At 38.5% G+C, this 16,238-nt stretch overlaps 1 protein-coding gene across 1 annotated transcript in view; it reads left to right on the forward strand.

Annotated features, from left to right (window-relative positions):
- NUBPL (NUBP iron-sulfur cluster assembly factor, mitochondrial) overlaps window positions 1–16,238 on the forward strand; it is an 89,914-nt gene that overhangs the window by 50,675 nt on the left and 23,001 nt on the right. The window contains exon 7 of the mRNA XM_068398387.1: window positions 4,860–4,953. Within this exon, the coding sequence (XP_068254488.1) occupies window positions 4,860–4,953 (94 nt within the window). The remainder of the gene's footprint in view (window positions 1–4,859; window positions 4,954–16,238) is intronic.

Raw genomic sequence — 16,238 nt, forward strand, 5'->3', positions numbered from 1 at the left:
CTTTGCTGAAATTTAGTAACAGACCTGAAATTTCTTCTCCCATTAAACAACATGTACATTTCTATAACAAATCACTATACCTTCCAAATTACATTCAATAATGTGTTTAATAAAGACTGTCATATGGCTTGTGGGAGGGTAGTGGAGGAGCAACTGCACTCCACAGTGTTCATCATCTACTTCTTGCAGAATAGAAGAGAATAAGAGGAAGTCTACAGAGAGAAATGAGATGAGGTGCAGAGTTCTCCAGCCTAAGTCTGAGCAAGTCCATATGTTTAGAGGACGCTGTTCACTCCTAGGCAAAAACACTAGCTCAGTTCTTTTCAGCAATTATAGCTATGTCATTGTGGTGCAGCTCTCCATCCTCACCCTAAGTTACAAATGAAAAAGAAGAGAATAAAATTGCAAGGATAACTGTTCGACTACAACCAAAATCCAAAATAAAAACCAAGGTTGGTTTTAATGAGGAGCCATTTTCCAATCTAGTTTGCCATCTGACTTCCACCAGTTTAGTGCCACAGCAGTGGCATAACTCAGGTGTGTGGAGGGTAGTTCTCGTATCTGTTCAACACTTGTGCACCTAGACGTCTTCACTGTTGCCTTTTCTGAACTGATGTGACAAAAGCTTGTCTTCTGACCTACTCTGCAGAGCAGCAACACATCCTCTCCACTGCTGCTGGAATGGTGTAGCTTCTCCATTTTTCTGTGCTCAGATTTGTAAGTATTATAATGGAGCACAATTCATTTAATAAAGACAGCTCATTTCTTTTTTTCAACCCATGAATTTGAAGAAAATATATGAAATAAGATAGTTTCTTTGCCATAAATTAAGCATTATAATCTAACTGCACTATGTGTTAACAAGAGTATTTTTCCTGTTGCCTAGCAATGAGATTTACCATGAGATTCACCATGTGCTTAAGATTCTACTATTAACTTCTGTTTTCAGAGGTTTATAACTTTAATGAAAATCATTACTCACAGGACAATCCAGAAAGTGCATGTTGAAAGTTCTTTTTGTTGTTATGGGATCACTTCCTAAGGAAGCTTGAGGCAGAAAGCTCCGGTGCCCTCTGATTTCTATACCCCTTCTCCCATTCTACTATGCGTGATAAATTTTGAAAGTAACTTCTCAAGCAACAGTTGTTTTGTGTGTTTTTGAAGCAGTAAGCCATTTATAAATGTGTTCTTTTACCTTAAAGGTTTTACATGGAGATGTTTTTATCAAGGCACCTACCTCTGCTTAGAAAAGCAGCAACTGCTTTGTGCTTCCCCACAAAACTGAACACCTAGGAAAGGGTTTGAGTACTGGCCTTTGAGGTCTTCTCTGTTAGTGTTCCACATAGTAGCAGAATAGGTCTAGATGTTTTCTTTGGAGACCTGTAATGCTTGCTAGGTAGGAGGATCAGGTGGAGCTTGATGAAGGAAACTAGTGCTTGAAGAGGCTGGAGGAACAGAACCTCTGGAAAGAGTGAAAGAAAAGCTATAGGACAGGCCCAGAAAGTCACCTTGTTCCACAAGAGGAGCTAGCTTAAAGTTAGGGCCAGCAAGTCCATGCAAAATCAGACAGCTTTTAGCTATGGGAAAAAGCTAGTGTGTTAATTTTTTTATTCCAGTTAGCTCTGATAAGGGTGGGGTTTGGACTGACTTGCACTACTCCATGAGGCAGTGCTGTACCTAAAAGGACTTGAAGTCAAGCTCGTGGAGAAAAGGGCTGAAAACTACTCAATGTCCAAGTTTTTTTCAAGAACCAAGTGTTTTTGGCAGACAGAGTGGTTGGAAACTGTGTCAGAATGATAGTAGTGCTATGCCACTCCTAGATGTGTTTCAGGACTGCATCTTGCTGCAAGGCAGAAAGCAAAAAACCAGTGTATTCATACTTTCTGTAAAGTATTTAAGGAAGGAAAATATGATTACTGGACTTGTAAATTTGGACTTAACAAAAGATGCCAGGTTCAGCCTTTATGAAGTCACAGGGGGAAAAAAGGTATTTTGAGTTAATAGCTTTTAAAAAGTAAGACCCTCTATACCTTAGCATTTCAAAACAGTTGTGATTATTATGAAAGATTTGGTTTTGCGTATTGAGATTTACGCACTTAACTATTAATAGAGGATATGTGTTTATTTGCGAATCTTTAAGGAACTTGACTTTACTCATGTTGTAAACTACTGCTTTTTAACATCTATATGATTTCAATTTGTCACCTTTATAGTGGTTAATTTTTAATTAAGAAACATAGAAATGTAAAGTTCATGCCTTCAAGTGAGTAAAGTAATTTTCACTGGAAAACGAGATGTTCATCAGCACTGGCATTTATCTTGCTTTATGCCTAAGCAAGATTAGTAAGAAAAACAAAGTAAAAAACAGGGTTTTTTTAGATAAACTGGCTTCTCTACTGCACGCTTATGTTTCAGTACATACATTTTTGCACATATATGTAATTTTTCTTTGGAGTTATATAGTCTCAATATGGTTATGAATGCTAATTACTTTTAGAAATCTGCTAGGTTTATGTCATTTTTGTTGACGAAATATATATATATATTAATATTAATATTATATATAATATAATATATATTATATTATATAATATTAAATGTGTAAGAGTAAAGTGCAGTGTTTGCTGTGGTTAACGTAAGGTAGCATTTCCTGTTTCGCTAGACTGTCTTAGGCACCATTTAGTGCTCCTGCAGCCTTTGTGTAGAAAATGAGGAGAGGGAGGTGTGCCTGACAGTCTCTCATTTAGATGTCTAAAATCAGAATTTGCAACTAACTTTCCCCACCCCTCTTCTCCCAATGGCATCCTGGGGTGCATTAGAAGGGGTGTGGCTGGTAGGTCAAGAGAGGTTCTCCTCCCCCTCTACTCTGCCCTGGTGAGGCCACATCTGGAATATTGTGTCCAGTTCTGGGCCCCTCAGTTCAAGAAAGACAGGGAACTGCTAGAGAGAGTCCAGCGCAGAGCCATGAAGATGATTAAGGGAGTGGAACATTCTGTGATTCTGTGATTCTGTGATGAGGAGAGGCTGAGGGAGCTGGGTCTCTTTAGCTCGGAGAAGAGGAGACTGAGGGGTGACCTCATTAATGTTTATAAATATGTAAAGGGCAAGTGTCATGAGGATGGAGCCAGGCTCTTCTCAGTGACATCCCTTGACAGGACAAGGGGCAATGGGTGCAAGCTGGAACACAGGAGGTTCCACATAAACATGAGGAAAAACTTCTTTACAGTGAGGGTAACTGAACACTGGAACAGGCTGCCCAGAGAGGTTGTGGAGTCTCCTTCTCTGGAGACATTCAAAACCCGCCTGGACGCATTCCTGTGTGATATGGTCTAGGTAATCCTGCTCCGGCAGGGGATTGGACTAGATGATCTTTCGAGGTCCCTTCCAATCCATAACATTCTGTGATTCTGTGATAAGTGCTCTGCAATCTTCCATCTTCATCAGTCTGCCTTGAAAGATTCCATTTCTCACTGCAGTGCTACATTGGATTAGTGGTCTGGACTTCACATCGCTTATGCTTCCCCAGAAGATCATCGTCCGTACAAGAACTGACTGAAAATTCATGAGTGTTCCCCTGACAGGGTCTAACGCTCCAGGACAGTAACTGGGAGACTGGCAAAATGTCAGCTGTTTTTGCTGTTAAAATGACACTGAGGGAATGTGTAAAATAAGAGAAAGTGAAATCCTACTCTTGTTTGGCATTTTCCCTGTATTAAAGCAGCTCATAGACTGTTGTATATTATATATGTTGTATGAATTAGAAACATACGATATAATTGCATTATGTCTGTATGGAGAGAAAAATGAGGGGGAGGTATTTGTGGGTCTTTATTTTTAATGTGGTTATGATTTCTGAAGCTTCTCTACTGCAGAGACAAAAGGCCTTATATCATTACTGCTGGCTGGTAAGAGTGCACTGGTACTAACCTGCACCATGTCAGAGTTTAATAAAGGATATCCCGAAGCTTAGTTAAACACTTGGGAAATGTTTAGGTGAAGTGTAGCTTGGCTTTATATTATGTAGAGTAGGCCTAGGACCATTTCTGTTCTCATGAAGAGAGCATTTATTGCAGTACACAGTGCTCTAGAGGGACTTACTTGGCTCTCCTGGAAATCTGTCCTGGTAAAGAATGTAAATAATCACAGCATTCTTGTATTTAAGCCTTATATCTTTAATGGTCACTCTCATTTGATGCCTAGCAACCAGTAAACTTTTTTTATTTTGTCATGTCTTATGTACGTTGTAAGTTTGTATAATTATACGTGGTGATTTTAGTTTTAAAAAAATGTTGTTTTTTTGTTGTTGTTTTTTTTTTTTCTCACAACAGCTGTTTTTCGTAGGAAAAAAATCAGTACTGATAGCTCTGACTTTGCAACAACAAACCAGAAAAAAATTACTATGGATTTATATGTAGTTTCAAAGAAGTTATAAGAAGCAAGCAAAATTGGTTTTAAATTAATGGAAACAATTCCGTTGCACAAAACCCAGAATTTTAGTTTAAATTTTACCTAACGTTGCTTCTAACCTGTGATTAAGCAGCTGCAAAGTAAAAGTCTTAAATTAAGTTGTTGCTACTTTTTTGGTGGGAAAAAATCCAATAAGGATTATACTCATGAAGTTAATAATAAAGTTGTGCTCATAGTTTTGAGTGATCAGCAAAGATTACATCTCTTAGAAAAATAGGGTCTTAATCCTGTACTGAAAGTGTGACTAAAAGGGCATCTCAGTATCATTCTTTTCAGGTGTCTTTGATTCACTTGTTTTACATTATAGGAAACAAGGACTGCAACAAAACACAAAGTACCTTAAATAAAAACACTTCAAACCTCCAATGTACAATTTTATTGTCATTTTCTAGGTTGACTGGGGTCAACTGGACTATTTAGTAATTGACATGCCACCTGGGACTGGAGATGTACAGCTGTCAGTCTCACAGAATATTCCAATTGCAGGTACATGTATTGCTTGACTGTTTCGGAGATGAAGTTTGTTAAATCTCAGAGCTTTAGAAAAATCTTACTTTAAAATGCCAGTCAAAAATTCTTTTAATTGTCTTTCTAACACACTAAGAAACTGTTGTATCAGTAGTGTATGATGAAAAACACTATCAGTGGTTTTTAACGTGTTAGTATTATGATTGTGTTACTTTCTTCTAAGCTAGGTTTTGAAAAGATTGAGAAGTCAAGTATAGCAGTACCCTGGAAGGAAGGCAGTGTTGCCAAAAACTGGTAAGGTTAGGAGTAGAAAATATTTTCTTTGGCTGTACCTACTGCGTAGTAAAGCTAATACAATAAGATAGTTTGTCTTCATGATTGCTTTTTAATTAGAAGCTGACAACGCTGTTACCGTGCAACATTTATGCAGATAAACTATGCAGCACTGTAGTACACTAATGCATTGTTTTTCCTCTCGTGTTATAAATTTGACTTTTTGTAGGGGAGTTAAACTTCGACAAATCAATCTTGAGATATGCAGGCTGCCCTCTAATCTCGTTGGTTTCAGCAGGAGTTAGAAATACTGCTTCTGAAAGGATGCTGAGCATCTCACGAGATCTGATAGACTGTAACGGTTTTTTACCAGTCAGACAGGACAACAGAAGCAGCTGTCAACAGCCAACGTGATCAATCGTAGGAATTCAGTGGTAAACGAGACAAAGCAATCCTTAGGCCTCCAGGAATAATTTTATAATTGCGGCTCTTCACCAGGAGGGTAGCGCAGCACTGGAACATGTTACCCAAAGAGTCTGTGGGATCTCCATCCTTGGCAGTAGTCCAGATTGTACAAGACAAAGCCCTAGCTGGCCCTATCTAGTGTTGCCAATAGAGGACCTCCAGAGACCTTTTCCAGCTAGAAATTCTGTGATTCCGAGTTATTAAATAACCAGTGGGACTGCTTGCTCCACTTCTTGGTGATATGTTGATACAAAACCAAAATGGTAGCATCTTTTACTGCTCTCATTCTTTTCCGAGTGCAGACTGGCTCACGTGCACAGGCAGGCCCTGGTGCCCTCAGACGCCCCTTTCTCTCTGCACTTTGGTGGCAGTAACGCACTGATGTGAAGCCACTAAATATTAAATTTGCAGAACTGTTTCACTTGCATGTAGAACTCTTAACCAGGCTGCCTGATAAGTTTAGCAAATAACGAATTGTATATCTCTAAAAGTTCATAGGGTAGGACAGGATAAGAGAGTTAGCTACAGGTATAGGTAGAAAGATTGGGGTGTGTTATAGACATGCCCACATACAAAAGCACTAGAGCTAATGGATTTTGGGACATACACCCTGGTTTCACAGCAAAACCATCACCACTGTTACAGCACAGTGAAGTTTACAAGAATGAAAGGAGCCCTTCAACAATCAGGCAACACCTTGTATCTTTTCCTTAACAGAGTCATGTCTCAGCTGCAATCGTACACGATAACCACGGTTACCCGTATATCTACAAGCCAAAATTTTTGACAAATAGTTAAATTTAGCGTTAAGGCTGCATGGTGGAATCTCATAATCTTCCATGCTGTCAACTTTAGAAAAATTTGAATCTTTTGGTATATAAAACTCAAATGTTAGAGAACATGCTAACTCAGCTGTAACGCTGTTGCCCCCAAATTGTTAATAACCATGGGAGGTTCTCTCTGCTGTCTGTAATTGTGTTGAGTGGTGGAAGGGAACAAAAGCAACAGAACTGTGATGAAGGATTTAATGAGTTTTTCCCATAAGAAGTAGATGAGGAGGCTTCTAGTGCCTTAGCTTATCTGTGACCTGGAACATACGATGAAAAGCAAACTATGATTCATACCCATTTTCTTAAATACAGTGCTTAGTAGGTTGCATGTGTGAGTAGCAGAACAGGAGGGTCTTTTACGCCCAGGGTTTAAGCCATGAGGTGAAGCATGACAGTGGTACAGAAGTTTTTGGTAAGGTAGAATTTCACATTAAGTCTTGTACATAAGGGCAGCAAAATTATGAAATTAAAGAGGTGTAGCTTTATCTTTGTGGATTATGGCTTTTTTTTAAAGTATGGTGGGTACAGTTAATTGCTGTTCACTACAGTGCACCTAAATGTCCTAATTTAACATAGAAAAGGTCATTAGATCCTTGGTCAAGAGATTTTTGTGCCGTTTTCACACAGAAATCTACACTGTCTTCAGAAGTGTGAGTGGTTGTGGTGTTGGTGCACCTCTGGGACAGAGAGGTGTTGGAAGAAAGTACTTTAATCCTGTATTTCTTCTAAGTTTTGCTGAAGTCTGTTTGTGGAAGCTCTCAAGATCTTTCTAACTGACACAGCACATCAGTAAATGGAAACCTTAATTTAGTTTTTTTCATAATACTTATCATCTTATAAGAATGTAATAGATGTTAACAAAAGTAAAACAAGTTAAAAAAACAAAGCTGGATTTTCTTGCTAAGGACAGCAATGTCCTCATTCTTGTGTGGGTGTAACAAAGTGAGGAATTAAGAATAAATAATTTTTATTCAGTATTTTAATTAGTTTTCCATATGACTGTCAGAAACCTGTGGTTCTCATACCTGTTGAATCAGGTTTTGAGGCAAGTCAAAGTAGACAAGATGCTGATTTAAAAAAAGAAAAGGAAAACGGGTTTAAAACAACAACAAGCAGTACAGATTTTCTTGATATGCCATGAAAGGGGATCAGTTCTTACCCAAGAGTTCTTTAAACTCTTCACTATGTCTTTCTGCCTTTTTTTTTTTTTAATACAAGTATGTGCTTTTACAAATTCCTAACTGAAGACAGCATTTTGATTTGAATTCTGAAATGGTTTCACATTGTTACCACAGTTGCTCAGTTCACCTTATTACTTTGTCAATCGTGACTTCATAAAATTGGGAGTGATAGCATCGATTGACTTTGTCTTTCCCATTAGTTGGTTTTGTTGAGCATTTTGAGGTTGACTCTTGCAGTTTAAAAAAAATAAGTGTATTGTGCTTTTGATGAAGACAAGTGCAGCAGACAAGGAGTGATAAGATTTGTAATTCCCTGTGTTCCTACTGGCTCAATGAATTGTAGTGTTTTATAGATAATTTCCTCTGCTGTGTATTGTGGGTATTTTTCATTCTCATTGGAAGGGCTACTTTTTGTGTATTACAGCTTGAACTGTGCTTTCTTCTTTTACTCTTCTTACTTGATTTCTGTATTTGACAGCCCATAACCTTGTTTAGTGTGCTTTTATTTTTTTCAACCTTGTTCCTTTCAAGGGTACAGAAGATAGTGTTACAAATGTTGATGATGATGTCTTTGGAGCAGTCTACAGAATTCTGCTGGTTTTGTGGGTTCCATCTTCATTTGCAATTCATGTTTCTAAGAAGTGTGTTGTCTTTTATTTTTTTACAGAAAGTATTTGGTGGTGTGCTGTTCTGTTCCCTCTCCAGTTTTCTTGTTCTTTCTTTATCCTTTGAGGATGCCTTGGACAGTCATGGTATTAGTGGCATAATTTCTCTCTTTTTCCTCAGAGACAGCATATATATCTTAGTTAAGTACATTTAGAAGTGCATTATCTGGTTTGCATGAACATTGTACTTTGATTTTCATGCATGCGTATGTGAGATACAGTATTTGCATTACGGTTTCTTCATGGTTTATCTGCGGCTTCCTAGGGATAGACAGTGTAGAAAATTTTTATTCTTTCTCTAAATAAATTTACAGAACCTGCACACATATTGTTGCCAGCCATTTACAGATTTTTCTGTGAGTGTGAGAAGGAGCACTGGTAAAGGTGTTTTGTTTGGGGAGGGTTTGCCCAGCTGGGGCATGAAAAACTGTAGCATTGCAACATCTGACAATAAGAAAGGGACTGATAGGATGTGTGAAATGATACTGGGTTTTAATTTTAGAATACTGTTGTTTTGTCCTGGTGCCGTAGGTACCATAATTTTCTCAAGTCAAAAAGAGATTAGAGCAATACCTAATGGGTAAAAACAACACAACAAAGTATGTCTTATAATTCTGGTTGTCATTAAAGAGAATATCAGCCTCACACAACTTCATCTGGAGTGATAGTTTTGTGTAGTTACTTTTCCTTCTTTAAAATAAGATGAAAAAGGAAACTGCTGTGACTTTTGTCTTTTTATTTTATTATTTTTAGTCACCTTACAAGCAGATGCATCTTATTTAGCGTAGTATTCTTTAATCATCCGTAACTTTTCTCATGTTGCAGTCGTTCTTCAACAAACTAGTAGATGAGAAATGATATGATGGCTTGAAAATGTGATACGTATTTCTGTTTTACCACCACGTCTTCCTTCAGATGCCAGTCAGCTTTCCAGATAGAAATCCAGGGTCAGTCTGGAGAAAAGGGCTTTGTTTATAGTCTGTTGTTACTTAATTTGTATTTAGTTCTGCTACTTCACTTCTACGTTGTTCTTCTGTTTCATCTTTTGTGTGAGATGTCCAGAAGTGGTTCTTTATCATATATTGAACATGCATGCTTGGGAAGGTTTGAAGTATCCTTACATGTTTTCCAGCTTTTAAAACATAGGGGTGTTCAGATGATATTATGATGTTTGATATTAAGATATAGTGTAAACTGATGATATTATGAAGAATAAGGCTTGTGATTCCTTTGCATTACCTAGTTGCTGAATTGAGAAATCTAAGTGTGTGTATTTGTTTGATTTTTTAGATAAAGGAGCCATAAATCAAGTTAATAAGTAATATCGGAGATGGAGGATTAGTCTCTCTAAATGCTGAGAAAGAATTTCGTCATTCTCTCCCTTTAGAGTGCGCAGGTTGTGTGGGCAGCAGCAAGGGCATCTCTGAGAGGCAGTCCCAGGGTGCTGCTGGCACAAGTGTTTCTTCCTTGTGGAGAGGCTGCATTGTGGGGGCTGGCAGTTGAATAAATTAGGCTGTCTCCTGCCCTTTCTTTATCGATGTTAAACTGAAGTCTGCATTAGTGAAGTGTGACAGCTTGGCAGCTCTAGAGACTGACACTCTGTCTCAGTTGACAGAACCAACTCCAGGTTAATATTGGAAGTGTTTCATTTGCTAAGCTTTGTCATATCACGCTCTTCTTTGGATATCGAGATGCCATGGCAAGCGAAAACCATTAGAAATATACACCTGTCCAGTGCGAAGCAGACTGAGGCAACCAAATAATTTCATATCTTACTGTACAATCTTTTAATAATTACAGTAGTGAGCATTGGACTGAAATGTGTTTATACAGGAGACCTAAAGGTAAAAGGCTTCATGTTTTATTCAGTGCTCTTAATTTTCCCACCTTTTGGAAGTAACATATTTTTGTTTTGTTTTTTTTTTTCCACACAAAGCATATATTAGTATAATCTTATAATAATAAGCTCTAAATCACAAAAGACAATTAGTCAAGATAAGCGAAGTGAAAGCAATGTGAATGCTGTTTTCTGTTTTTCTCAAGTTCTATAAAAGCAGAAGCATTGCCATTGCTAGTCACACAGGGAATGACTTTTGTCACCTTTGAGATTTAAAATCAACATAGTACAGAGTGCCTACTGTTGTTTTATTGCCTTATCCTATAAATGGTGTAATTTTTCCTAATGATTGCGTCTTTCAGCAATATGTAGATCTTAATTATCTCCTGAATGCCTTTTGCAGATAAGGCTGAAATATTTACCAAAGGAGTTTTTGTTACTTCAAATATGAATTTTCAGAGAATTGTAATTAATATTTCTTTTGATGGCAGCATTTTGATAGATAGGTTTAAATAAGAACAAAAAGCGTATTTCTGTCTTCACCGATGAAGCATTAAAAGTCTTATTTCTATTCAAATATGTACATTGAAGAGGAAAGAATAGAGGGATGCCGCCAACTTGAAGACACTTGGAGTTTTTAAATTCTGAATGAAATGTGGCGTACCAAACTGGTGAACCAAACTGTTTACTTATATTTATGTCAGTGTCACACAGACCAGGGTGTAGCCTTGTACACAACTGTTTTATAGCAGTGTGTGAGACTTAGGAGAACCGGATCCTGCCTCAACATACAGTAGTGTACAAGATCAGGAAGTTCCAGGTGATGAGTGGACTGTCTGTTCAGAAATGAGCATTAAAAACAGCAAAAAAGAGCATTTCTAATCAGATTTTTAAAAAAGAAAACACTGTTGATGTTTTAAAAAATTATGCGTGAATTAGTGTGAAAAAGCATTCTGATTTGTGAAATAAGTGTCTTTTTAAATTAACTGAAATTGCAAACTGAGTAGGTATGGTGCCGTTCTCTTGTCTTTTCTGAAGAGAAATGATCAAAAAAACCCCAATGCCTCAGCATACAGTTTAAGATTAGAGGTGTGTCTGTATTCTGTCATTGCTCTTTGTGTAAGTGTCTGTTTGCCCCTTGTTGAATATCTTACTTTTGATGCAAATCACAGTTGCAAGGCATCTGATCTTCTTTTCTTTTAGTTCAACAATAATATACAATGTTTTTCTCCAATTCTGAGCTTGCTTTCTTCTTTTATGGAGGAAGTACATCATTAGTTTCTACAGTAAATTTTTGAAGATATTTTATGGAAGCCATCTGGGTAATAGTAAATTTTACTTGATCTATTTTTGAATGGCAAATATTTTTAATATCAGATTTTTTTCTGTAGATTTACTCTTTCTTTCATGCTGTATTTTGATATTTTAAATAACCTCAGGAAAAGAAGGGCACATAATTTTAGGATAGACTGAAAAACAAAAAAAGCTTAGTCACACCAGTGGGGATTTTAAAATAGTTCTTTGTATTCATCCAAATATAATTTGTATGCTGAAATAGTTTGCTTCTGTTGTCAGAAAAAATGTAGTTGACAAATGCAAATTATCATCAGGGTTATCTTAGCTTTGGACACTTCTGGTACTTCATTATGTGGATTCTGTAAACTTAATTTAGAGACCAAAATACGGTATGAGTTTACACAATAGTGCCTTGTACTCTTTCAATATAAAGTTAAATTTAACTCTTGGCTCATGGAGGTTGATGTAACACACACTGCCTGTCCAAGCTGAAGTGATAGTACATTCACTGCAAGTTCTTTAAATTTTATTGTTCCTGAAAAATAGTTTCCAGGTATTGGGGAAAAAAGCTGTGAAGTATAGAGGCTTTGAAAACTGAGGTTCTCCGAGGTCTGGCAACAGTGGCTAAGTGTATGTTAAGTACTAGATTAGCTGCAATTGCTTCTGTTTTTTTAGGCCAATTATCCTGAATAGGAAGAATAAATGAGCGTAGTGTTCAGCTGACAATTGCAAAAGATGAGAGAAATCCATATGAATAATGGTACTGCATTCTCTCCTCTAGCTATTTCTTATGAAAAAATAAATGTTTAAATCTGCCCCTTACCACCCCAACCTCTGGGGGAAAAAAGTAAAAAACAGAACGGTTTTTGGAGGTGATTGAAATAGTCTCAGTGTTGTATTTTTTCTGTAGTAGAATCACTCTGTTACTCTTTGGATTAGGACCTCTCATTTAAAAAAAAATCATATTCATTTGTCAAAAGAGACTGTTTGGACTTTGCTCTTGCTGAGTACAATGCTCATTATAATCTGGACATGATTGGCAAATGCTCTTGAAAGCAGGAGGTGGAATGGAGTAGAGCAGAAAAATGCTAATTCAGATAGCTAAGGAAAAGTGGGAAGTGGCGGAGTGTATGTGAGAGAGTAGCTCTTTATTTTATGCCTATACTTTGCAAATAATGCTTGTTCAGAGATGTTATTACAAATTTTTCAGTGTTTTCACTTTGCTAAAGAAATATTGCATCGTAAATTGCATTAGTGTGACATATGTATTCAGTTTGCCACCAGCAAAACCAAACATTTTAACACAGCGAGAGTTGTCTTTCCATGTCTTTCTCCATGTGATCTAGTGTGAAATGGATGTTATAATACTTACCGATCAGTTAGATGAGGGCAGTTTAACTTTAGGCTGACAGCTTTATCCAGCTTGTGATATTCCTCTGCTCAGTGGTTTCACTGACAGTTCCTCTTGTTAGGAGGAAGAAGCTTGCTCTAAGATTTATGTCGTCTTTTCATGTGGGCAAGGAGGTAGTGTCCCAATCTTTAATTACTCGCTGGTTCGTGGTCAGAAGAGGATGTGTGGCTGTTAGAAACATACACTGTCTGAGAAGTTGTTCAAAGACTCCTCCAAGAAGGTAGCAAGCAGGTTGGAGGTGTGACACTGCCAGGATCCAGCCTTTGGGACAGCTCTGAGCTGTATGTATTATGAGTCTCAAGTAAGGACCACTTAAAGGAAAATCCCACTAGTGATGCTTTTAAGTTGCTAGTTGTAATGAGATGTCACACACAAAAGCTAAAGGAACTTTTGTACAAGGTTTATCCAAGGAGTTGGACAGTTTTTTAATGTTAGTGTACCTGTAATCATTGCCAGCTGAAATTCTAGCAAAGACAGATTTCTTTGTTCTTGCAAGATATTGTTCTACATCACAGAATCACAGAACGTTAGGGATTGGAAGGGACCTCGAAAGATCATCTAGTCCAATCGCCCTGCCGGAGCAGGATTACCTAGATCACGTCACACAGGAAGGCATCCAGGCAGGTTTTGAATGTCTCCAGAGAAGGAGACTCCACAACCTCTCTGGGCAGCCTGTTCCAGTGTTCAGTTACCCTCACTGTAAAGAAGTTTTTCCTCATATTTATGTGGAACCTCCTGTGTTCCAGCTTGCACCCGTTGCCCCTTGTCCTGTCAAGGGATGTCACTGAGAAAAGCCTGGCTCCATCCTCATGACACTTGCCCTTTACATATTTATAAACATTAATGAGGTCACCCCTCAGTCTCCTCTTCTCCAAGCTAAAGAGACCCAGCTCCCTCAGCCTCTCCTCATAAGGGAGATGTTCCACTCCCTTAATCATCTTCGTGGCTCTGCGCTGGACTCTCTCTAGCACTTCCCTGTCTTTCTTGAACTGAGGGGCCCAGAACTGGACACAATATTCCAGATGTGGCCTCACCAGGGCAGAGTAGAGGGGGAGGAGAACCTCTCTTGACCTACTAACCACACCCCTTCTAATCCACCCCAGGATGCCATTGGCTTTCTTGGCCACAAGGGCACATTGCTGGCTCATGGTCATCCTGCTGTCCACTAGGACCCCCAGGTCCCTTTCCCCTATGCTGCTTTCCAACAGGTCTGTCCCCAACTTGTACTCATACATGGGGTTGTTCTTGCCCAGATGCAGGACTCTATACTTGCCCTTGTTATATTTCATTAAGTTTCTCCTCACCCAACTCTCCAGCCTGTCTAGGTCTCTCTGAATGGCTGCGCAGCCTTCTGGTGTGTCAGCCACTCCTCCAAGTTTTGTGTCATCAGCGAACTTGCTGACAGTGCACTCTATTCCCTCATCCAAGTCATTAATGAATATATTGAATAGTACTGGTTCCAGTACCGACCCTTGCGGGACTCCGCTAGACACAGGCCTCCAACTGGACTCTGTCCCACTGACCACCACTCTCTGGCTTCTTTCCTTCAGCCTGTTCACAATCCACCTCACTACCCGATCATCCAGACCACACTTCCTCAGTTTAGCTGCGAGGATGCTGTGGGAGACTGTGTCAAACGCTTTACTGAAATCGAGATAGACCACATCCACAGCTTTACCATCATCTATCCACCTGGTTACGTCCTCATAAAAGGCTATCAGGTTGGTTAAGCATGACTTCCCCATGGTGAAGCCATGTTGAGTGCCCCTAATGATCCCCCTGATGATAGTTGCAGGCACATTTTACCTATGAAGTAATAAGAAATTTAACAGAAGGTGAGAGGGACTCTTCAGAGACCCACAGTAGAGAAAATTCAGATTCGACAGGCTATTTATAACTTGAAAGTCTCACCTAGAAGTTTTAAATTGATGCAGTGGAAAAGGTAGCAAAAGCTACAGAAAGTGCATGAGTGGTGTGGTCAGATCAGGCCATCCACAGCTACACTGAGGCCTGAGTGTGGTTCCTTGCAGGAGTGTTAACTGTCTGTCAGTCAGCAGATGCAATTATTAGAAAAATGCAGTTTATCTTTCTGTGTCTTTATCCTCCAGAACTCTATTTGTCAGTCTTTCTGGTCGGTTGCCCTTCACTCCACAGGTTTCGGGGTGGTGTTATTTGCTAAGCTAATAAGAGTCAGGGTGATATAAGACACAGTCTAATACTTGGGTGTGGAGGGGTCCTTGATCATCTGTCTGGATGAGATGCACGTAGCCTGGTTCTCAAGTCTGTCTCTGAAGACACTGGAGGGAAAAAAAAATAATATGTTAGAGGGATCCTTTTCATCCTTCTAAACTGCTCATCAGCTGCTTTTTAGATCTGCCTGTTTTTTACTTGGGTACAAACTGACTATAGCTAAGGCTTGGAGAGATTACACCTTATGCCTTGTAACCCAGAGCATCTAATTCAAACCTTAATGATGCAGTGAATATAGGTGATATTTTCTATACATAGAAATTATAGGCTGTTTCAGCGCTTGTAATTTCCTGAACACCAGTCCACCAGAAGGGTGAGTACCAATGTGTTCTGTAGGCATACCTTTCTTTTACTGAGGATTAAGGACCTGGGGTTAAAAAAGAAAGGCAAACATCAGTGTTACAGGCTACTGTTAGTTCTATCTCTATATATTATGCATGCTAAGGATTAAAAATATAGTTAGCATAGTTTTTGCTGATGCAACGTGCATCAGCTTTTTGTCAACTTGAAATACAGTGAAGTTACAAAAATAAATTGAATGCATGAATAAGTAGATATGTCAGTTAAACCTAAATGTGCTCAACTTAGATATCCTTAATATGCTCAAGGCACAGAAATTATTCTTCTGCACACAACTGCAAACACAGAATGTGTAGTGTGTTTTAATGTGCAATGTGATGGCATTATAATTTCTGCAACTTCTCTGTTATTTGTCAGCATTAGTTTGCCTCATTCAGACAGAGGCTTGTGTAAACATTGCACGTATTGCTTCAAGAGACGTGCTGTGTGCTTGAATTCAGTCACATTTCATTATTGATCAAAATAACTCTTTACTGTTTGATATTCATGTTAACCATGTAGAGCCAAGATAGCAAAGAAAGTGTGGGCTGTGTTCTTGCTCATCATTTGAATCACTTTCTGAATTAAACGTATGCAAACTTATTCAGGGAGGAGAGCACCATGGAAAGTCTCATTTGCCGTATTCAGTTGCTGGTGAAGGAAATAATGCTGCTAATAATTTGAATTCTTGAACTTCAGGTTGGGTTTGCTGGACTAGCAGTTGTACCAAAGAAAGAGAAAAGATACTTATTTTAA

The sequence above is a fragment of the Nyctibius grandis genome, chromosome 4, assembly GCF_013368605.1.
Source record: "Nyctibius grandis isolate bNycGra1 chromosome 4, bNycGra1.pri, whole genome shotgun sequence".
Classification (NCBI taxonomy): Eukaryota; Metazoa; Chordata; class Aves; order Nyctibiiformes; family Nyctibiidae; genus Nyctibius; species Nyctibius grandis.